At 32.0% G+C, this 23,119-nt stretch overlaps 2 protein-coding genes across 5 annotated transcripts in view; one reads left to right on the top strand and one right to left on the bottom strand.

Annotated features, from left to right (window-relative positions):
• LOC126735586 (uncharacterized) overlaps window positions 1-9,797 on the bottom strand; it is a 53,093-nt gene extending 43,296 nt beyond the window's left edge. For 3 of the 4 annotated variants that reach the window (XM_050439622.1, XM_050439621.1, XM_050439619.1), the window contains exons 1-5: window positions 9,703-9,797; window positions 9,463-9,639; window positions 3,585-3,648; window positions 399-503; window positions 74-323 (exon numbers count right to left, since the gene is read on the bottom strand). In XM_050439622.1, the coding sequence (XP_050295579.1) occupies window positions 74-323; window positions 399-503; window positions 3,585-3,648; window positions 9,463-9,552 (509 nt within the window). In that variant the 5' untranslated portion in view covers window positions 9,553-9,639; window positions 9,703-9,797. Of the gene's footprint in view, window positions 1-73; window positions 324-398; window positions 504-3,584; window positions 3,649-9,462; window positions 9,640-9,702 lie in introns of those variants that run through there. The other variant, XM_050439620.1, reaches the window with a different exon arrangement.
• Window positions 1-23,119, top strand: part of LOC126735585 (programmed cell death protein 6-like) — an 84,408-nt gene that overhangs the window by 32,343 nt on the left and 28,946 nt on the right. The window lies entirely within an intron of this gene.

Raw genomic sequence — 23,119 nt, 5'->3', positions numbered from 1 at the left:
TTAAGAAACAATTCTTATTTACATATACATCCATGTCACAAATACAAGAGTATTTTGTCAAATATATACTTACTACAAACCTCCGTCAAGTTTTTTAGAATTGCTGATGTTCGGAAGAAACTTTGACGTTAACAAAGAATGCAACTTATTTTTTAATGTTAAGGAGTTTACGCTGAGGGTTTTCAATGAAGAAACTGCGCCTTGTAATGTGATTTGAGATTTTAAAAGTTGGTGCTCTATAGCATTTAGGTTTTTTCCAGCTTCATCCACGGTGGACTGAATAAAAGACTCAATATTTGTGTAGAGGGAGACATTTGATTCACCTATAAAAAAAAATATGGTTATTAAGACAAAAAAAACTTTCGTTTGATGTAAGGGGTCTTTGTTATTATACTTACATAGTTTTTGCTGTAGCAATGAATCGTGATCGACAATTTCGTTATCACTTATTTCTTCCAAAAGCTGTAAAGCAGATACAGCACTGGCAATACTACCTTCATTTTCTGTAAAATATATGAAAAACCTACATTTTTGATTGAGCTCTTGAATGTGCTATCATAAAGTTATTTTAATCTAAGTAGTTGATTCGTTAGGCTTAGGAATCAATGTGTCTATGATATACAGGGTGTCCCAGCGAAAACGAAACAGAGCTATTTTCGGTATGAAAAAAATTTTTTTTTTCAAAAATCTCGGACACGTCGATTTTATTTTTGAGGGGGACAACTTTTTCTTACCAAGGCACCCTCATACCAGCAACCCCCTTCGAGGGGGTGGAATCACCCCTAAAATCCTAAATGGAAAGAGGGGTCGTATGATACCTTATTTTAAAGGTCTTTTAATTCTGAATATAACTGCCAAATTTGAAGTGGCTAAAATTATTTCTCTGGATAATACAGCTTGTCAAAATTGCGGAAACAGCGAAAATGAAAAAGGTATTATGGACTCTTTTTTGGATAATATTTTTAAAAGAACAAGGAAATCCTATTTTCGAAGGGGTCACTTATTAATTAAGAGGCCACCTAATACCTGGAATCCTTTACGAGGGGTTGAAAACACCCCTTAAATCTTAAACAGAAAGAGGGATCGTGTTATACCTTATGTTGAAAGCGTTTTCACTTTAAATTTAAATGGTGACTTCTGAGTGACTGATGGATTTCTTCTGGATATGAAAGCCAAATAAAATTCTGGAAAAAATGCTTTAAATAAACCTTTATGCCTGAAACCCTTTCTTACAATTTTTTTTATCATTAAAACATGATTAAAAATTTATTAGTATTGTTAATATTATTATTATTACACCTTATCAGCATATCATAAATAAAAACAAAATACCAAATAAAATGCAAACACAAGTATCTGAAGAATTTATTTAGCTTGCTAAATATCATTGGTACTTTTTTCATAAAGCAGCATTTATTTAAATAGTTTTAAATTATTACCCAGTCTTTTACGTGTTGAAACACTGTTAGCAATGGTTTATTCTACTGCAGATAGGGTTGAGATGATAGAGTTTTTCTTTCGGCATAACAATTGTGCCAATAGAACGGTACAAGAATTTAATGACCTTCATCCAGAAAAACGAGTCAACAGAAAATACGTTCTAGAAATAGTTGCTAAATTTAGGGAATCTGGCAGTGTCTTAAATAAAAAGCGTGAGGTTCAAAATGCTGTTGTTGTCAATGAAGCAATGCAAATAACTGTCCTAGGTCAACTTTATGCCGAGCCAGGAATAAGTGTCAGAAAATTGGCGACGAGTACAGGAGTAAGCAAAAGTAGTGTTCATAGGATAATAATCGCATAATAAATTCCATGCTTACAAAATTCATCTGGTCCAAGAACTGAATGAGGACGATTTTGACAGACGAGTGCAATTTTGTGAATCGCTTAGTGATATGATAACTGTTAATCCGCGTCTTATTTACAACATTTGCTTTTCAGATGAATGTACTTTTTTTCTTAATGGCAACGTAAATCGTCATAACTGCCGCTACTGGTCAAATGCAAATCCGGGCCAGTTTCGTGAAGTTCATAGCCAGTTCCCTGAGAAGTTAAATGTTTGGGCGGGAATCTTGGGCGGCTCCATTGTTGGTCCGTTTTTTCTGCCCGGAAATTTGAATGGAGAAATGTACCGAGATCTCTTGGAAAATGCCGTATATCCAAGAATAGTAGAAATAATGGAAGGCGGAAATCATTCTGATGATGATCAAGTCGTTTTCCAACAAGACGGAGCGCCTCCACATTAAGCTGCTGGTGTGAGGCAATATCTTGATGAGATATTTCCTGATCGTTGGATTGGAAGGAGAGGACCTTTTATGGAATGGCCAGCTAGGTCACCCGATTTAACCCCATTAGATTTTTTTTATGGGGGCATTTAAAAACAAAAGTTTACGCTACCCAACCAGATACCCTAGAAGACTTACGCCAGAGAATTATAAATGAGTGTCAGATGATAACACCTGAAGTTCTACAAAACGTCAGGCATCGTTTTGAGCAAAACCTGTATTCCTGCATGGAAGTAGGCGGGACACAATTTGAACATTTAATAAATTGACGTAATTTAAATAAACTTGTTTTATTTAAAAGACACAAAAGGAAAAGGGTAGGTATTTCTTATCTCTCCACTTTTAATGGCAGTAAAGATTGTATTTCTTGCTATTTTTATATCCACAAGATATCCATCAGTCACTCAGAAGTCACCATTTAAATTCAGAGTAAAAAAGCCTTCAAAATAAGGAATGACACGACCCCTTTTTCTATTTAAGATTTAAGGGGTGCTTTCATCCCCTCGTAAAGGGTTCCAGGTATTAGGGTGACCTCTTAATCAATAAGTGACCCCTTTGAAATTAGGACTTCCTTATTCTTTTAAAAATATTATCCAAAACAGAGTTCAAAATACCTTTTTCATTTTCGCTGTTTCTACAATTTTGACAAGCTGTCATATCCGGATAAAAAATTTTAGCCACTTCAAATTTGGCAGTTATATTCAGAATTAAAAGACCTTTAAAATAAGGTATCACACGACCCCTCTTTCTATTTAAGATTTTAGGGGTGTTCCCACCCCCCTCGAAGAGGGTTACTGGTATGAGGGTGCTTTGGTAAGGAAAAGTTGTCCCCCTCGAAAATAAAATCGACGTGTTCGAGATTTTTGTAAAATTTTTTTTTTTTCATACCAAAAATACCTGTTTCGTTTTCGCTGGGACACCCTGTATATGTCTTAAAATGATAATACACATGTTAAATTTTAAAAGGTCGAAATAGTGTTAAATAATAAAAACTGTATTTTATTTGTCATATTAGATGTACAGGACATACTTAAACGTTTGTCCATCTTTTTATTAATTTAATAACCAAGTCCCGAATCCTAAATTTGCTCTAAAGAAGCCAATATATTTTACCAAACGTCGGCCAATTTAAGCAATTCTGGACTTATATTGAACGGTAAACCTGATGAATCAACTATTTATACTAAAAATCGTAAAATTAATCGTAAAATTATAGGATTATTAAAAGAAAAGCCAAAAAGCACTGTATTTATTTGGCAGTCAAAATTTTGTCTGTAAAACCTTTTAGTTGTAAAGACCTACCGTTATCAGATTCGGAATCCTCTCCTAAGATAACAGCACCCTGAATGGAATTAGTTAAATGCATCTAAAAAATTTTATTAATTATGGTCAACTTTTACAGACAATTCAACAAATAAAAGCATTAGAAAAAAATTACTTATTAAACAAGATACATCCTACATTTGTGAAAACCGTTTTTTACTAATAGTCAGAATAATAATAATAATCAAATAATAATAATAATATTGATTATTATTATTATTATGACTATTAGTAATACTTATTAATAACTAATAGTCAATAATTCGTTTTGATTAGAGCTGCTAACATCAGTATCATTTAAGCAGAAGGGCTTTAAAGAAGGTATTCTATTGACAATACCATATTCAGTATGGTATAATTGACATAACCTTAGCACAAGCAAGTATTACTGAATCCATGCTAATTACCCCATTAAGAGGTTTGATCATCTCCAACTACTGGACCACTTCATTCTATATCTGTTACAATGTAGAAGAAATACTTTGTCAATTTTTTTTATATGAGTTACTTAATGGTTTAAGTAATCTAGAATAAATGCGAGACCATCAATCCTTCTTTTCGGCAAGGCCTTGCTCCAATATATTGCTGAGAACGCAAGGACTGAAATTAGTGAGTAAGGCTGATTACCTTAAATATTTTGTTCTTTTTCCATGGGTTTAATTATCCTTCGTATTATTACTGTTATTTATATATTATCAATCTACTGTTATTGGGCACACTTGCCGGTTTGTAATAAAGGCTTATTTATATTTCGGAAATGTTGATTTGTATTTATTTATTTATTTAATTATTTATTGATTAGAAGATTTACAATTGCGTAAAACCCAATTACAAAGCAGCAAATATCTTACTTACTATAAAATTAAAATCAAACAATCAAAATTGAAAAAACACCAAAAAAGTAGACTTAAAATTACGTACAAACCATAATAAAAGTTATTAAAAAAAATAATTAGCCTACAATAATATATGACATATCAGGTCGCAAAAATGGTCACGAGGAAAAAATGGGAATTGTCTAATTGTCTGCAGAAAGAGGTAACATTGTGTTAAAATGTTTTTTAATTTTCTAAATCAAGGTGTTAAAGATGCATATTACATGAAACAGCGAAGAACATAATTTATTTGTGTTTGATCTTTTTAAAGCAATGGTGTAATTATGACGAGAGGATAAGCGGGGAACCAGGATTTTATATTATTCAGAAAACTAGGCTCAACTTGGTTATTCAGTAGCTTAAACAAGCACTTTTGCGAAAAATAGCTTCGCCTGCTTAAGAGTGATTGCAACTCTTTCAGCAAATCATCTTCTGGAAATCTCTGGTTGGATAAAAACCATGAGTTGAAATACAAAACCTTGGATTATTTCAAGATTTTCAATATGTATATTATACTCCGGAGACCAGGCAACTGAAGCATACTCTAATTTCGATCTAATAAATGAAAATAATAATGTTTTTATATATTTATTTTTCAAAACTTGGGACTGGCAATGAGGGTTTTAGTTGTTTGAGCAATTATTGTTTCGCAATGCTTTGTGAATGTTAATTGGGAATCAAAGATGATGCCGAAGTCACGGAAAAAGTCTGATCTAATTATATAGCACTGTGTGATTGATAGAGTAGTTAAAAAGAATTGTTTAATAGATAATAGAATAGTTTTGATGTGAAAGAAAGTACTTGATGTTTATCGATGTAAATTTTTAAATTATATTGCATCAAGATCTTTAAGGATAAGACAGTCGTCAAAAAAGTTTATGCGGAGGAGAAGTTTGGGGTCATCAGCATACAATAATACCATTGAGTTAAGTTTGCCACATGCATCATCAATAAAAATGTTGAACAATAGTGGACCAAGGACCGACCCATGTGGAATGCCTGATCGTCACTTAAAAAAACATCATTTACACATACAAAAAGCCTGAGATTAAAGAAGCCAATGGAGATCGAGTTCAGCTAACAAAATGTCATTAGCTAATTTATCAAACACTTTAGATAGTACAGTATATGTTATGTCTAGTTGGGAAGAAAGTTTCCGCGATCAGTTGAGATGTAATTACTAGATTCGTTGTTGTTGAACATCCTTTGAAAAAGTCATATTGATGCGGGAATTTTTTTTTACTAGATGAATGATTCTATTATGAACGAGAATATACCAGCATTTAGCGAAGTTGTTAATGATTGTTATCACTCTATAATTGATAACATCCATCTTGTCAGATTTTTTTCAAATAAAACTTCTTGAGTGCTTCCAGATAAAAGGAGTATGTTGAATTGACAGAGATTGAAAAGAAAAGTAAGTGGCTTTGAGAGAACAATACACAATTTCTTAAAAGAAGGTATACCACATATTTGTTATTTAATTTTTTATACATTTTGTGAAAGGAAGTGCAAAAAACTTTATTTTCTGAAAAAGATTGGATATCAATAGTAGGATAAATTGTTCTTGGCTTATCAATTTGAGATTGTTTGTGTCAGAGTTACTTTTTGTATTAACAGACTGCTGAAAAAAATTTGCAAAAACAGATTTTACAATTTCTGTTGTGGAGTTAATAGTGTTGTTATACCCATATATAGTATAATGGATTCTTCTGGGATCAGGGTTTATATTATTTGTTCAGATCATTGCAAATGTGCTCTTTAGTTTGATTAATAATCTCCTTGTGTGCTGCTATTATATCATTCTTTATTTAGTCCTTAATGTAGAAAACTCTTGGTATGACTCAGTCTCATCTTTTGATCTTTTATATCTACAATGTAGTTTATTTTTTAGACAAATATTGTTTATAATTTCATTACTGTATCAAGTAGGATAAACATTTTTTTGCTTTGGAGTATACTTGGCAAGCCATTTATTTACTGTTGTAAAAGCACATTTATAGAATGCATCACTAGCGGTGACTATATCTGTAGAACTAAAAAAGAGACCAATCAGTATACAAGTCATTATAGAGACCATGATAATTTGCTTTTTTGAAGTTGAAAATATATGTAGGTGATTTAAGGGATTCAGTATTATTAGGTTTAGGCAAAGAGTTGGTTCCTAAGCAAACACTAATATTGAGAGGTGGGATTCTTTGCTGATCAAGTCCATAGATCTCACATCACAGTGATATTTTTCAGTTCACTGCTACAAAGAGTAAACCTCTATCCAGGCTAATTGCTATTTATCTTGATCTGTTTTCGTTATAGAAATCAAATGGCAGATGATATTTATTTGTTAAAAAAAATAGATGGATCAAGACAGGGATAGTTACATACACTACATTACAGTATACTAGAATGTTGTAGTTGTAATTGGTTGATGGATGTGTAAAAAAAATTTATGAGTTTAGATCATATTCCACCTGTATTTTGGTAGCAGATGTTAAGTAGGCTTTGTTTACTGGAGCTGTTAGATGTGAGACTGGCAGATGATGATGATATGGGATTATTAAGATTGTCACTGATTAATCCTATAGAGCTGTTTGAAAAGATGGATTTAATAAACTAGAGTGAGTGAAGTGGTCATTAGCAATATCAGAGAAGAGGAAGGATTATCATTAGTGTTAGGAATTGATCCTTCAGAGCTGTTAGACGTACAATAATAATTCACAGTGTCAAAATTTGTTCTATCTGTTACAGTCTGTGAAAATATTTAGCACAGAACAACTAATATATTAAATACTTCATAAACCAATGGCAAATTGGAGTTGTACAGCTTAAGTTTTAAAAAAAAATTAAATGGTTGATGTTTTTCCATCCCAGTGGAAACTCAGTTTTATTACTCTGATATTTAAATGTGGTGCTGCTAATGAAATGATCAATTACAGGAGTGTGTGTGTACAGTCTGCCATTCCAAAACTTCTGGACAGTTATAATTTTTATTGCAAAGAACTTCTGTTAAGTGAACAGCATGGCTTCAGTTGTGGCAAGTCCGCTATTACAAACTTGTTGTTGTATCAAGGTGCTCTGTTAAGTGCTTTGGACAGGGGTGAACAAGTGGATGTAATATATACAGACTTTTCCAAGGCATGTGACAGTGTCAACCATAGCTTATTACTAGAAAAATTGAGACTTTTTGGCTTTTCAGATTGTTTGGTGGCCTGGTTTGCAAGTTTTCTTTCTGACAGATTTCAGCAGGTACAAATTGGTGATGCTAGGTCACACCTTATCAGTGTAGTATCACCTTATCAGTCAGTATAGTAATTTTTTGTTATTTGCCGATGATTTAAAGTTTTATAGGGTGATCAGTTCAGAACAAGACATGGGTCTCTTGCAAGATGATCTGAATAGATTGTGTTGGTAATAGTTTGGCTTTGAATGTGGGTAAATGCAGTTACATCAGTTTCTACAAAAGAAACAAACAGGTAATTTCCTCCTATACTATCGATAATGTTAATCTTAGGTACACTCAAGTAGTAATGGACCTTGGTATCTTTTTTGATGAACAATTGAATTTTAATACCCATGTGAATACTATTATAACGAAAGCATCTAAGGTCCTTGGTTTTTTCCTGAGCAATTGTAAGGACCTGTCAGTTAATACTTGCAAAAGGTTGTACATCTCATACATACATATCACTTGTTGTCTCTTTGTTGGAGTATGGATCAATTATTTGGTCTCATCTTTACATGAATGATTGTCTGACACTGAAGAGAGTTCAAAATAAATTTCTACGATTCTGCCTTTATAAACTTCACATTCCAGTTCCTAATGACCATTGTTATGATGAAGCAATGAACTTGCTGAATATGCAAAGGTTACTTAAGAGACACACTGAGAATGATTTAATGTTTATTTATAAACTTTTGAATGGCCTTGTAATTTGTCCAGAACTACATAATAAAATTTAATTTAAAAATCCACACTGCAATCTGAGGGTAAATCGATTGTTTTTTTTGCCTCATCATCATACCAACACTTGCCTGTTGAAAGAACCTTGAGGCTAGTAAACTCTACTGGAATTGAAGTTTTGGGAATTTCCCTATTGCATTTTAGGAGTCTTATTAAGGGTTTGTAGGATTTTGTTTTTTTGATATAAATTTGGTTTATGATTAATAATTTGAAGTATATTTGATCATTGTCATTAATAATAATATATTTTGTTTTTTCTTAGCTAATTTTGCATTGTTAATTGTTCAGATTTTGAGAGATTATTATTACTACTTGTAAAACAGTTTAATTAAGGTAGTAGTAAGATTAAGTCTGATAATTATTGTTAATTAGTCATTAGTGGTTAGGTAGTTTAGCTTTTATTTATTTTTCAGAAATATATATATTTTGTTGTAATGGGGTTGATCCTGTGTATTGATTAAATAAATAAATAAATAATTATGTTTTCTCTCTGAGTAAAATACCCATTTTAATTTTTGGCTGGGTTTTATTTCCTTTTAATCCAATAGGTATTCATTTTATTTCAGGATTTATTTCTGTCTTTTAACTATAGATTATAGGTATGACTAAATGTATTTTAAATTTTAGGCACTGGTATAATTTTTTTTTTGAGTGAATTTAATTTATTTATAATTATGCATTTAATGTAACTATTCTACATATTATCAACTATTCGTAAGTTATAATTAAATATTAGCTAAATCTAGTTATATGATATATAGTATTTTCTTGTTACTCTTTGATTAATAGTAAGTAATAGAGCATTGTAGATCAAAGTGTTAAAAACTGGATAGTGGACAACAAAATATCAGTTTCTCATATTATATGGGATGCCTTAATATTTAATAAGGAATAAATATTTAACCAAAATTGAAATTAAATACTCTTAAGAATTAGAGAAATGTGGTCACGATTTTCTTAACGCAGAAAGCAACGTTAATTGGTAAGAAAAATAAATAGAAGTATAATGCTCATAATGGCTTACCTGAAGCTCTGGTGATATTTCTTCTTCGCTCTCTGTTTCTGATGCTTCACCCGTTATAACGAGAGGTTTATTCCCCTTTTCATTACTCATGTTACTTTTGCCGACAAAAACAAATGTTCTGTTTTGAGTTTTCTACCTTGTTTTATTCTGTTTATTATTTATTTGGTTTTAAATGTCCTAATTAATTTTCTTAGGTTATGAAATATGAAAAAATTAAAATCATAGAACGCAGCAGCTTACCACCTAGCTCCAAGAATATTAGTCCGCGCTTCGTGTCCCTTTTATTTCAAGTAGACGCTTCGCAATCATCATCAGCAGTGGGATTCTAAAATCACGATTCGACACGATTACTCGATATGACTGATTCTAAATAAAATTTTCAGTCGTGAGTGTCTTGCGGATTGCCTATTTTTTAACGATTTGTCGACGACACGCTTGGGTATATCGTATACACCAGACGATATAGCTTCTTCCTTTTTTAATACGTGCATAATGTGACAGCATCCTTTTTTAAACGTATTTGTTTCATTTATTGTTTACCAAAAGTCATACCAGGTTTTCATCAGTATATCAAGAAGCTTTCTTAAACACAACAACTAATAGATTTAATTCGACCCTATTTTCCACAACCTTCTGTTAATAATAGAGGCAGAGGAAGTAGAGTTATCATTGAATGGGCAGTTTTAGTGTCAAGTTTTTATGCCACAGATTATTACCAAAGAAGCATTGAACAAGATTTCAAATTCGGAATTAGCAAAACTACTGCAAGTCGTTGAATCCATAAAATTACTGAAATTATTGACATCACCTTGCTGACCGATTAATTTTTCAAATATAAGAGATGAGAGAAATTAATAAATTAACATTTATAGAGAGATCCAATTTCCCTGGTGTTATAGGTCCTATTGATTGCACCCATGTTGCCATATTAAAACCAAAAGAGGATGAACACAACAAGTTTTTGTGATTTTTCATGAATTTAATTATTATTTTCCAATGGATAGTGGTAGTTTTAAACGACATTTTTTTATTTTAAAGAAATAATATAGACATATATTTAAATAAAAAAACACGAAGGCGAAAAAAATTAACAAAATAAATGAAAAATCTTAGTGTTTACTGTTTATCAATAGAAAAGACAATTGACCATATGTCAAATATTAGGGAAAATAACAAATATATACCAAGAAACCTAAATCAAATCGAATAAAACGAGTTTAGCCGACGATTGAAATTTAGAATCACCCTTGTCGTCACGACTGAGTCGCGATCGAATTCGAAGTCGTGATCGTATCGAGATCGAGTCGCGATTTTAGAATCCCAGCCCTGCACAGAAAACCCTACTTTAGAATTGAAAGGGAACCGAACAAATGTATCGTATTGTTTTAAGTTGTCCGCTCGATCGAAAGATGGCGCGGCACGTCATCGATTTGCCGTACATTACTGAAGCTGTTTTGCAGTGGCGGCTCGTCAGGGGAGGCAAGGGAGGCTCATCCTCCCCATCAAATTGTAATGAAATAATAAAAATATTTAACAAAAATAAAAAAATAAATTTGTTTTTTTCCAAATAATAAATACCGACTCTATAACTTCTAATACACCAATATAGCGCGAACCAGCCATACGTCATACTGTTAATTCGCCGCGACTCGCATCCTTTTTTAAACAGTTGTAAGAAAAGAGAGAAAGCTAACCGACTTCATCCACATCGACACAGAACGTGTGCGAGAACGCGATACATTACGAAATAAGAAAAGCCATACGTAGCAAGGGAGGCAAGCCTCCTCCAGCGGTCAAAATCCAACGGGCCGTGCACTCGATTTGGCGCTGACAAACGCCGTTTTCATCGCGCGGAATAAGGCGCCAAGGGAGGCTAGCCTCCGATCATCTGATTAACCTGATTTTTGTTTTGTTTTGAATTTTCACTATACAGGGTGTCCCAGCGAAAACGAAACAGAGCTATTTTCGGTATGAAAAAAAAATTTTTTTTTCAAAAATCTCGGACACGTCGATTTTATTTTTGAGGGGGACAACTTTTCCTTACCAAGGCACCCTCATACCAGCAACCCCCTTCGAGGGGGTGGAATCACACCTAAAATCCTAAATGGAAAGAGGGGTCATATGATACCTTATTTTAAAGGTCTTTTAATTCTGAATATAACTGCCAAATTTGAAGTGGCTAAAATTATTTCTCTGGATAAAACAGCTTGTCAAAATTGCGAAAACAGCGAAAATGAAAAAGGTATTATGGACTCTTTTTTGGATAATATTTTTGAAAGAACAAGGAAATCCTATTTTCGAAGGGGTCACTTATTAATTAAGAGGCCACCTAATACCTGGAATCCTTTACGAGGGGTTGAAAGCACCCCTTAAATCTTAGAAACAGAAAGAGTGATCGTGTTATACCTCATGTTGAAAGCGTTTTCACTTTAAATTTAAATGGTGACTTCTGAGTGGCTGATGGATTTCTTCTGGATATGAAAGCCAAATAAAATTCTGGAAAAAATGCTTTAAATAAACCTTTATGCCTGAAACCCTTTCTTACAATTTTTTTTATTGGATCATTAAAACATGATTAAAAATTTATTAGTATTGTTAATATTATTGTTATTACACCTTATCAGCATATCATAAATAAAAACAAAATACCAAATAAAATGCAAACACAAGTATCTGAAGAATTTATTTAGCTTGCTAAATATCATTGGTACTTTTTTCATAAAGCAGCATTTATTTAAATAGTTTTAAATTATTACCCAGTCTTTTACGTATTGAAACACTGTTAGCAATGGTTTATTCTACTGCAGAGAGAGTTAAGATGATAGAGTTTTTCTTTCGGCATAACAATTGTGCCAATAGAACGGTACAAGAATTTAATGACCTTCATCCAGAAAAACGAGTCAACAGAAAATACGTTCTAGAAATAGTTGCTAAATTTAGGGAATCTGGCAGTGTCTTAAATAAAAAGCGTGAGGTTCAAAATGCTGTTGTTGTCAATGAAGCAATGCAAATAACTGTCCTAGGTCAACTTCATGCCGAGCCAGGAATAAGTGTCAGAAAATTGGCGACGAGTACAGGAGTAAGCAAAAGTAGTGTTCATAGGATACTTAAGCATAATAAATTCCATGCTTACAAAATTCATCTGGTGAAAGAACTGAATGAGGACGATTTTGACAAACGAGTGCAATTTTGTGAATCGCTTAGTGATATGATAACTGTTAATCCGCGTCTTATTTACAACATTTGCTTTTCAGATGAATGTACTTTTTTTCTTAATGGCAACGTAAAACGTCAGTTTCGTGAAGTTCATACCCAGTTTCCTGAGAAGTTAAATGTTTGGGCGGGAATCTTGAGAGGCTCCATTGTTGGTCCGTTTTTTCTGCCCGGAAATTTGAATGGAGAAATGTATCGAGATCTCTTGGAAAATGCCGTATATCCAAGAATAGTAGAAATAATGGAAGGCAGAAATCATTCTGATGATGATCAAGTCGTTTTCCAACAAGACGGAGCGCCTCCACATTATGCTGCTGGTGTGAGGCAATATCTTGATGAGATATTTCCTGATCGTTGGATTGGAAGGAGAGGACCTTTTATGGAATGGCCAGCTAGGTCACCCGATTTAACCCCATTAGATTTTTTTTATGGGGGCATTTAAAAACAAAAGTTTACGCTACCCAACCAGACACCCTAGAAGACTTACGCCAGAGAATTATAAATGAGTGTCAGATGATAACACCTGAAGTTCTACAAAACGTCAGGCATCGTTTTGAGCAAAACCTGTATTCCTGCATGGAAGTAGGCGGGACACAATTTGAACATTTAATAAATTGACGTAATTTAAATAAACTTGTTTTATTTTAAAGACACAAAAGGAAAAGGGTAGGTATTTCTTATCTCTCCACTTTTACTGGCAGTAAAGATTGTATTTCTTGCTATTTTTATATCCACAAGATATCCATCAGTCACTCAGTTTAAAAACAAGTCACCATTTAAATTCAGAGTAAAAAGGCCTTCAAAATAAGGAATGACACGACCCCTTTTTCTATTTAAGATTTAAGGGGTGCTTTCAACCCCTCGTAAAGGGTTCCAGGTATTAGGGTGGCCTCTTATTAATAAGTAACCCCTTTGAAATTAGGACTTTCTTATTCTTTTAAAAATATTATCCAAAACAGAGTTCAAAATACCTTTTTCATTTTCGCTGTTTTTACAATTTTGACAAGCTGTCATATCCGGATAAAACATTTTAGCCACTTCAAATTTAACAGTTATATTCATAATTAAAAGACCTTTAAAATAAGGTATCTCACGACCCCTCTTTCTATTTAAGATTTTAGGGGTGATCCCATCCCCTCGAAGAGGGTTACTGGTATGAGGGTGCCTTGGTAAGGAAAAGTTGTCCCCCTCGAAAATAAAATCGACGTGTTCGAGATTTTTGTAAAAAAATTTTTTTTTCATACCAAAAATACCTCTGTTTCGTTTTCGCTGGGACACCCTGTATATTTGTGTTCTGTGTTTCAGCAGTTTTCAGTCGTTTTGATTTCGGTGATTGTCGTGTCTTTTGCCCGCGAATTTTGACAGGGTAGGTGGTTTTGGCTAACGGTTTTATTGATTAGTTTTGATTTTGTCGATTCATCGATTTAATTGTGCGGCCGGATTTCCCTCTATGTTAGTGTTTGGTACTTAATTTAAGGTATTTATCGTGTTTAATAATTTATTATTATGTGTATTTGAGTGATGCAAGGTAAGATATTTTTATTTAATGGCTTCTTTTATTATTCATCATATCATTTCTAATGTTTGTTTGCTGAAAGATGAAAGATGGTTACAAATTAAATGAAATCAAACAAGCTGAAAATTTAATAATAATAATAATAATAATAATAAGACGTTTATTAGCCACCAATACAAAAAAAAGCATAATTACAGAAGGTAATATGATTATATACATGGAATTGAATATTAGAATATTAAACAAAGAGAGCATATTAAAAACAATAGGTTATATAAAGAATTTAGTTAACACAAGTAAGGCAACTAAAAAGCCATGCATTCAGACTTCCAGAAAAGAAGGAAACAACTTCCTGGATTCTGTTAAGGCTTATAATAGAAGAAGTGAGAGAAAAAAAAAACAATTCTTATAGACAAACTAAAAAAAAAAAACAAATAGGTAGGCATATACTTATGAGGGGAAAAAGCAGTAGGGGGAAAAATGGATGAAACGGAATGAAAGAATTCTTCTTTTTTCTTCTTTTTTTTTTTTTTTTTTTTAAACAGTTAATTTTTGAATAATAAATGTTAATAGAATATTTTACGTTGCATTCAGTTAGTTAGCATGTGCGTAGTATTTTAATAAAGAAAAGCATTCAAGAAAAATTAAGTTTGATTTAAAAGAAGAAGCTTGGTTTTTAATTTAAAAGTTTTTTCAGTGACAGTCAAATTAATTATTTTGAACTTATTAATCAAATTTGGTACGACATAAGAAAAGGATCGCTTAAAGAGTTCTTTGCTATGGCTAGGAATTGTTAAAAGATTTTTACGTCTTATATTAAGATTATGCACATCAGTACGATAGGTAAGCTTTTCAAGTAAATAAGGCGGAGTTTTTGATTTAAGAATTTTGTAAGAAAAACATAAAATATGTAATATTCGTCTATTGTGCATATTTAGCCAACCTGCTTCTTTTAATTTATAAGAAATATGTTGCCGTCTTCTTATACCAAATATAAGTCTTAAGCAAGAGTTTTGAAGTTTTTGAATTCTACCTGAGTCGGAGTTATCGAGACATGGTCCATAAATTGTGTCGCAAAAATTTAACGGTGATAGTACTAAAGCATCACAGAGCAGTTTTTTGATACTTGAGCTTAAAAAATGTCTTTGACGATATATTGTTTTTAAGGCAGAATATCCATTTTTTAGTTTAAGGGTAACATGTTCTTTGAATCTAAGTTTATAGTCCATTACTAGTCCAAGATTTTTTGCAGAGTTTTTAAAACTTATTATATTGTTATTAAGGTGTACATTTAACTTATTTAAAATATTAGTTCGATGATTGTCACTACAAAAAAGAATAGCTGCTGATTTAGTGGGGTTAATCTTTAGAAGTAATTTTTGAGTTTCTATATTTAAGGTATTTAAATCCTCATTTATATATTGATTAGCTTGGACAACATTAGTGTGATGAAATGAATAAAATAGCTGGGTGTCATCTGCATAGCAATGGTGCTTACAGTGTAAAATTTTTTTAGTAATTTGTGAAGTATAAAGAGTATAAAACAAAGGACCAAGAATGCTACCTTGGGGTACCCCAGAGGTAACATCCAGTGCATTTGATTTATTGTTATTAAGCACTACTCTTTGTTTTCGATTAAACAAGAAAGAAGACACCAATGCCAACGCAGACTCAGCAAAACCCATATATTCTAATATAGCCAATAATATTCTGTGATTTACCATGTCAAAGGCTTTAGAAAAATCTAAGAGAATCAACACCGTAGCTTTATTTTTATCAAGTTCCTTAAAAATATCATCAGTCACTTTAGATAAAGCGGTTGCACAACTATACCCCTTACGAAACCCAGACTGGTATTTAGGAATTAAATTATTTACATTTAAATATTGAACTATTTGATACTCCATAACTTTTTCTAATATTTTTGATAGTATAGGAAGTACAGATATTGAGCGAACATCATTAAATTCAACAGGATTTTTTATTTTGGGCAAAGGAATAACATTGGCTTCTTTCCATTGATCGGGAAAGCAGTTTTGTTCTAAACATACGTTTATAATATGTGTGAGTGGTTTAATTATGGCAGGACAACAAAGCAAAATCAGGGTAATGTTTAATTGATCAACGCCAAATGCTTTAGATTTAATAGATTTTAAGTAATTTATTATTATATCTTGTGTCACCAAATTAAATTTAAATTCAGCCAAATGATTTAACCTATGTTTTTTAAAATACCCAACAAATTCTTCGTCAGGGTTATTATTGTTTTTGTTAATATTAGAAAAAAAAATATTAAGTTTATCTACATCTTGCATAAGAGGAGGAAGTTGTATATTTGATTTATTAGAAATATTTAGTTTATTAAGTTCTTGCCATGTTTCTTTGTTATTACATACTCTAAATCTGTGAGCCAGGTATGCCTTTTTTTCCGCCCTAATTGAACTAGTTGCAAGATTTCTGTACTGCTTATAATTTTCCCAATCCTCGCGACTTTTGGTGTTTCTAAATTTACGTAAAGCCGAGTTGCGAAGTCTTTGTATAAATCTAATATTAGGAGTAATCCAGGGGCAATATGGTCTAGTTTTACCCTTTACGTTTTTTATAGGAGCATGTAAGTTAATTAATTCTAATAAAGATTGAGTAAAAAAAAAAACTTTATTATTTAAATCGGCCATATTGTACATATTATGCCAGGGAATCGATTCAATATCAGACTGAAATAAACAAGTGTTGATATTTTGTAAATTTCTATAAGTGAAATTATAAATTTGAGGCTTAGGTATATCAAAGTTTATGTTGCAGTAAATTAGCATATGATCCGATATTTCAATATCCCTTATTCCACAATTCTCCACCGACTCTAAATTTGAGAAAAGTAAATCAATTAAAGACATAGTGGTGTTGGATATTCTGGTAGGGTCAGTTATAAGCTGTTGCAAACCATATAATTCAGTAATTTCGCTTAATGATACCTTAAAATTCAAATCTAAAAAATTTATATTAAAGTCACCCAAAAGTAAAATAGACTCATAGTTAACATAAAAGTCGGTCATAATATTTTCAAGACGGGAATAGAATAGATGTATGTCGCTCTTGGGAGGACGATATATATTACCAATTAAAACTTTTTGATTATTTACTTTTAATTCGATCCAGACATGCTCAAGATAATCGCATGTTTCCTTAAGAACTTCACGATAGTCGATACATGATTTTACATAAACAGCTATACCACCTCCCCTGCTTAATCGATCTTGCCGTATGAGACTATAATTTTGCAATTCTATGACTTCGTTGGTAACCCCTGCATGTAACCATGTCTCTGAAACCCCAATCAAATCATATTGATAACTATCTACATGTACTTGAAAGATATTAAAATTATTTAAGATGGACCTTGCGTTGATGTGTGCACATGAAAACATTATTTTAAAGCAAAATAGAAAATTTTTTGTTAAACAATTAAGGTAAGTAAATACAGGAAAAGGAGAAAAAAAAGGGAAAAGGGGTTAGAATAGGGAGTATATGCTTACAAAAAAAAGAGAAAAAAAAAAAAACAAAATTAAACCTAACAACTATCTATAATTATATACACATACATACATATACATATATTTTTCCCTTTTAATGAACACCGAGTTAAGTAAATTAAACACTTATTTACTTTATTTTTATCGTGTTTGTACTATCCTACTCAATACAAAGAAACTTTAAGCAAAACAGAAAATTATAGTACCTATAAATACGTTAAAAAATAAATCATTTGCATTTAATTATTTAACATTTTCAATTTTTTGGCTTTATTGTTATTATATGCATATATATTTAGTAATCATTAGCGTAGAAATATCATTAAACAATATTAGTACCTAACTTTCAATCATGAATATTATCTACAACTTATTGTTTACAAAATAATGCAATTCAGAAAAAAAACAAAGAAAAAAGCCTTCAATTTATTTTTATATCAACTAGGCATGCAGAGAAATTTTTAAATTTTAATTATAATAATAGTATGCAAAAGCCAGTCGATCTTTAAATATAAGTTTAGTTTAGAGTATAGGAACGCCTGTATATATTTTTTAGGAAGATATAAATAAACATTTTCATTATAATAGTAAAATACATGCACAACCTAATGACCAAAATATTAACGTATTTAATTAGAGAATTCATTAGAGTACCTGTTTTATGTGAAGTCCAGTGTTTACCAGCTGTCATTTTTTCCATTGAACTAACCAACACTAGTTTCGCGATAATTATTCACCTACGATTAAGTCATTAAGAGCTTGTTCATCACGAATTAATTTCCGCACATCACCTGTTTGCACATATACTAAGCCGTTATAAGTCCACGATTCGGAACTAAATGCCTCTCGTGCCTTTTTTAATAATTGTAAGTTTGTTGATGTTAATAGTTCTGTGATTAGAATACGCGAGCCTTTAAGTTGTTTTTTGGCTGAAAACACACTATCTCGCATCCAACGGCAAACAAACTGGACCACTAGGGGGCGGGGCTTTTGGTTCTGATGTTTTATGTTTTTCCCCATACGGTAGCAGTGGGATAAGTCAGATTTATTTATTTTTACAGAAAGTTTGTCATTAAATAAAGTCGCAACCATATTAAATGGATCAGAGGAAGACTCCTCTAACCCGTGTAGGACTAACGAGTTTAGGTTTTGATTTACTTCCACTTGGGAAGTTTTTTTTGTAGGTTGACGACGCTTAATTTTATCTCCCTTACCTCCTGGGAAAGCTGCCGTAAGGAGAGTGTCATATTTTCTTGAAAAAAATTCAGTTTATTTAAAAAACTGCTGTTTTCTTCCCCATTCATAAGATTTTGCGAAGATTGTTTGTAGTTCGTAAACTCTGTGCGCAAAAGGTTAAAACCATCGGCAAATTGTTTTGACAGTTCCTCCACACGTGCACTGACTGATTTTAAATTAAGGTTTTGCCCTTTATTTGACATTTTTCTTCTTATCCTTCACTTTACAGGGCTTATAGAGGCACTAAATAACTGCACTGTGATAGAAGAAACTAAATTTTTGACCACTGGATTACAAAATTTAATAACAAAGGTAGGAGCACAAACAACTAATGCTTACTACTCAAGCGCCATCTCATTCCCTAGACTGGCTGCTATTAAACAATTTTAGTTTATTAAGCTTTGATGGCAAATATTATGTTATTAAGACTTTGGGCAGGCCTCAGCCCCATTTAATTTCATTGCGATCTGATAATCGAGAAAATCGCGGGTTTAATTTGACTTGGTACAGCAAATATGATTGGTTGACCGGATCGGTTAAAAGAGAAAAGCTTTTTTGCTGGGCTTGACTGTTATTTTCTGTCCAAACTGAATATTTTACGTGGTCGAAAACTGGATATTCTGATTTAAAAAATTTGCCTCGGTCCATTGAAAGACATTTAAAATCAAAGGAGCACATTTCTTCGTCTTGTAAATTAAGGCTTTTTGGAAAACAAAATATTGCCTCTGCTTTAGATAATGCTCAAAAAGAAGCCATTATATCTTTTAACAATCAAGTACGTGAAAACCGGTCAAATTTAAAGCGGCATGTTGACATTACTCTTTATTTAGCTTCACAAGAACTAGCTTTTCGCGGACATGATGAGACCGAAGAGTCGATTAATCGTGGCAACTATAAAGAACTTTTGACGTTGTGGGGTAAATACGATTCAAAATTTGACGAATTTTTAAAAGGTAATCTTTTTTCGGGCACATCAAAAATGATTCAAAATGAAATCATTGAAAGTTTGTCACATGTCGTCGATGAGCATATTTTCCAAGAAATTCAAGCAGTCCCTTTTTTTGCATGGGAAATAGACGAGCCTACGGATATTACTTATAATTCCCAACTTTCGATTGTTTTTAGGTATGTCAAAGACGGCAAGGTAGTAGTACGGTTTATGGGGTTTCATGATATTTTATCTGGGCGGACTGCAGATGATTTATTTAATCTCCTGGTTAATAAATGCGACAAATTTGACTTCAGGCGTAAGCTGCGCAAACATATGATGGGGCGGCAGTCATGGCGGGACATTTAAATGGCTTGCAAGCTAAAATTAAATCGATAGCGCCCTATGCACTTTTTACGCATTGCCATGCCCATGCACTAAACTTTTTTAAGCAAGGCATGCAATAATATTAAAGACTGTCGTATTTTTTACTCCAACTTGTCAGGATTTTCTGCCTTTTTCTACAAGTCCACTAAGAGAAGTCACATCCTAAATAAAATTTGCGGTAGCCGAATGCCTATTTTTGCTGCTACACGGTGGAATTCTACATCAAGATCTGTGTTTTCAGTGCATACTCATAAGGAAAAATTAATAGATGTTTTTTATTTTATTCTAAACAGTGAGGATTTTAAAAATGACGACCAGAGTATCAGGGAGGCAAAGGGTTTCAAGTATATTTTAACAGACCATAAATTTTCTTTTTTGCTTGAAACATTTAAACTAGTTTTTGAGCAAACTAACGTGGTTTTCTCAATTCTTCAAAATAAATCTTCAGACATTAATTTTTCAAAAAATCGATTAAATAATTTGACTGAAATTTTGCAAAAGCTTAGAAATGATGAGCAGTATTTTAATAGCATTTTTGAAAACTTGATGTTAATGTTGAGCCGCCAGTAAAAAAACGAAAATCTAATTTTAACTTACCCGATTTGCGACAAAATTATAGACAAATTTATATTGAAATAACGGACACAATAACTGAACAAATTAAGGTTAGATTCAGCGATCTTAGTAAATTAAATTACTTTGATCTATTAATGTTCGAAAAATTTCCATCCTACTCCAAAGATTTTTCCCAAAAATTACTGGATAATTTAGTAGACCAGTATCCGTTTTTTGATCCTATTCAATTATAAAATGAATTAATTGTAACCTACAGTGACCCTCAGATGTTTCAGAGTTGTAAGTCTCCATCTGAATTATTAAGTTTTATGTTTGAAAATAATTTAAACGAGTGCATGCCAGAGCTGTATAAATTTATTAACATTGCTGTGACTATACCTGGTCCGTCCACATTTAGTTTGTGAACGTCCAAATAGTTTAGATTTTTTCTTTTTATAATATTTATTTGTTTTGCTCTCCAAATTAAAACTACCATTTCAATTAATTTAATTTTCTCCTTTATTACCAAGTTAATTAATATTTTCTAAGTATTAACAACAACAAATCTACGCGTGTACGATAGCCTTTAAATTTCTGAATTCCTTTGGTTTGTGCTGAACGGAGACCAGAGAGAAGACGACTTCCTTGTTAGCACTTGATCATCGCGCATTGATTCCAGTGTCGTGATCTATACATTTTTTTCCGCAACTGTTGTCTTAATCTTACCGCATCACAGATCGTGATTTACTTATCAAACCCGCAACCACTCTTAGTGATTAAACCCGAATTAGAAGACCCAAGAAGTCCAGAGCAGGCCTGCTGAAGCCGGATACAGACACCTTAATCTCTCCCTGAATTGTCTAAGTCCACCTTGTGCTTAAATAAAAAATATAAGTCACAATTTTCATTAAACAAAAAAAAAAAAAAAGGTTTGGTTTTCTAACCAGACCAACCAATGGTCCTAAATCGAGCACGGATGATTCAAAAAAAAAATACATAATATTGTTTTTTTTAATTAAAGTAGTTGCTGTTTGGAAAAAAACGCAGCCTAGCTCTGCATTATAAATACTCTCATTTAATATTCTATATAACTTAATTGCCTGAATTATTTGGAAGTTTCAAATTAATTTTTTTTGAATAATTTATATTTAATTATTATTTTAAAATTTATCTCCCATATGCAAGGCATGTTAACTAGTGAAATTAGTTAAAAGTCAGTGCATAAAAAACTGGACACTTTCCGAGAAAAAAAGTGGAATTTCAACCGCTATTGTCGTATTTTTAAAGTAGATTTCGCTAGGCAAAGGATAAAGGAGACCGTGTACGATCCGAATTTTTACATTTTTCGATGTATAATTTTTTGATTTTTTTTCCTTAATTTAATTTTAAGCATATTAATTTATTTTGCAGCAGTTATCGCCCACGATTCACTTTACAAACTTAGTTTATTGCTTTCAAACTTTAGTTTTGATCAATAGAGGTCACTTAAAAAGTTTTTTTTTTTACATTATGGCTGACAAACTTAAAAAACATCAGGCTTTACGCCAAACTGAAATCCAAAAATTAAAAGAAATGCAGTCAGTTGCAAATAATGTTAAAAAAGGGGATTTACAATTTATTGAAGTTTTTAAATACATGTTTGAAACTATTGAATCCATTTACGCAACTTTTTATGAAAATCATAATTTAATTATTTGCTTGGTTTCTGCTGATAATGAAGCTTTTTTTAATAGGGAAGATCTTGTACGTAAGGACTTCGATTTTACATTTTATGAAATTAAATCTCTATATTCTCAATGTATCCCTAGCACTTCTTTATCACCAATATCAAACAATCATGTAACTTCAGCTAAATTACCCAAAATTAATTTGCCTACCTTCAACGGAGACATAATTTCTTTTCCACCCTTTATTGACATGTATGACATGCACTGATTCATCAAAATTCGAATTTGTCTGACTGTGAGAAATTTACATATTTGATTTCCTCACTTAAAGGTCCTGCTTTAAATTCAATACAACATTTGCCTGTCATGTCTTCAAATTATATAATCGCTTATGAAACTTTAATAAAACGCTATAAAAATGTCAGATTAATGGCTTCTACGTTGTGGAATAATCTAGAAAACGCGCCTAAGGTTATTAGTGACAATCCAACCGAACTTAGGAATTTATTGGATATTTTTTCAGAAAACGTTGCCGCACTTAAGAATTTAGGTCTTCCCACCGATTCTTGGGATTTTGTTTTAATACAAATGATTTTAAAACGTTTAGATATTTCCGTAATTACTC

Source organism: Anthonomus grandis, chromosome 4, assembly GCF_022605725.1.
Source record: "Anthonomus grandis grandis chromosome 4, icAntGran1.3, whole genome shotgun sequence".
In the NCBI taxonomy this organism is placed as follows: domain Eukaryota; kingdom Metazoa; phylum Arthropoda; class Insecta; order Coleoptera; family Curculionidae; genus Anthonomus; species Anthonomus grandis.
Note: the sequence above shows the minus strand (reverse complement) of the source record. Positions and strands in the feature narration are given on the sequence as shown.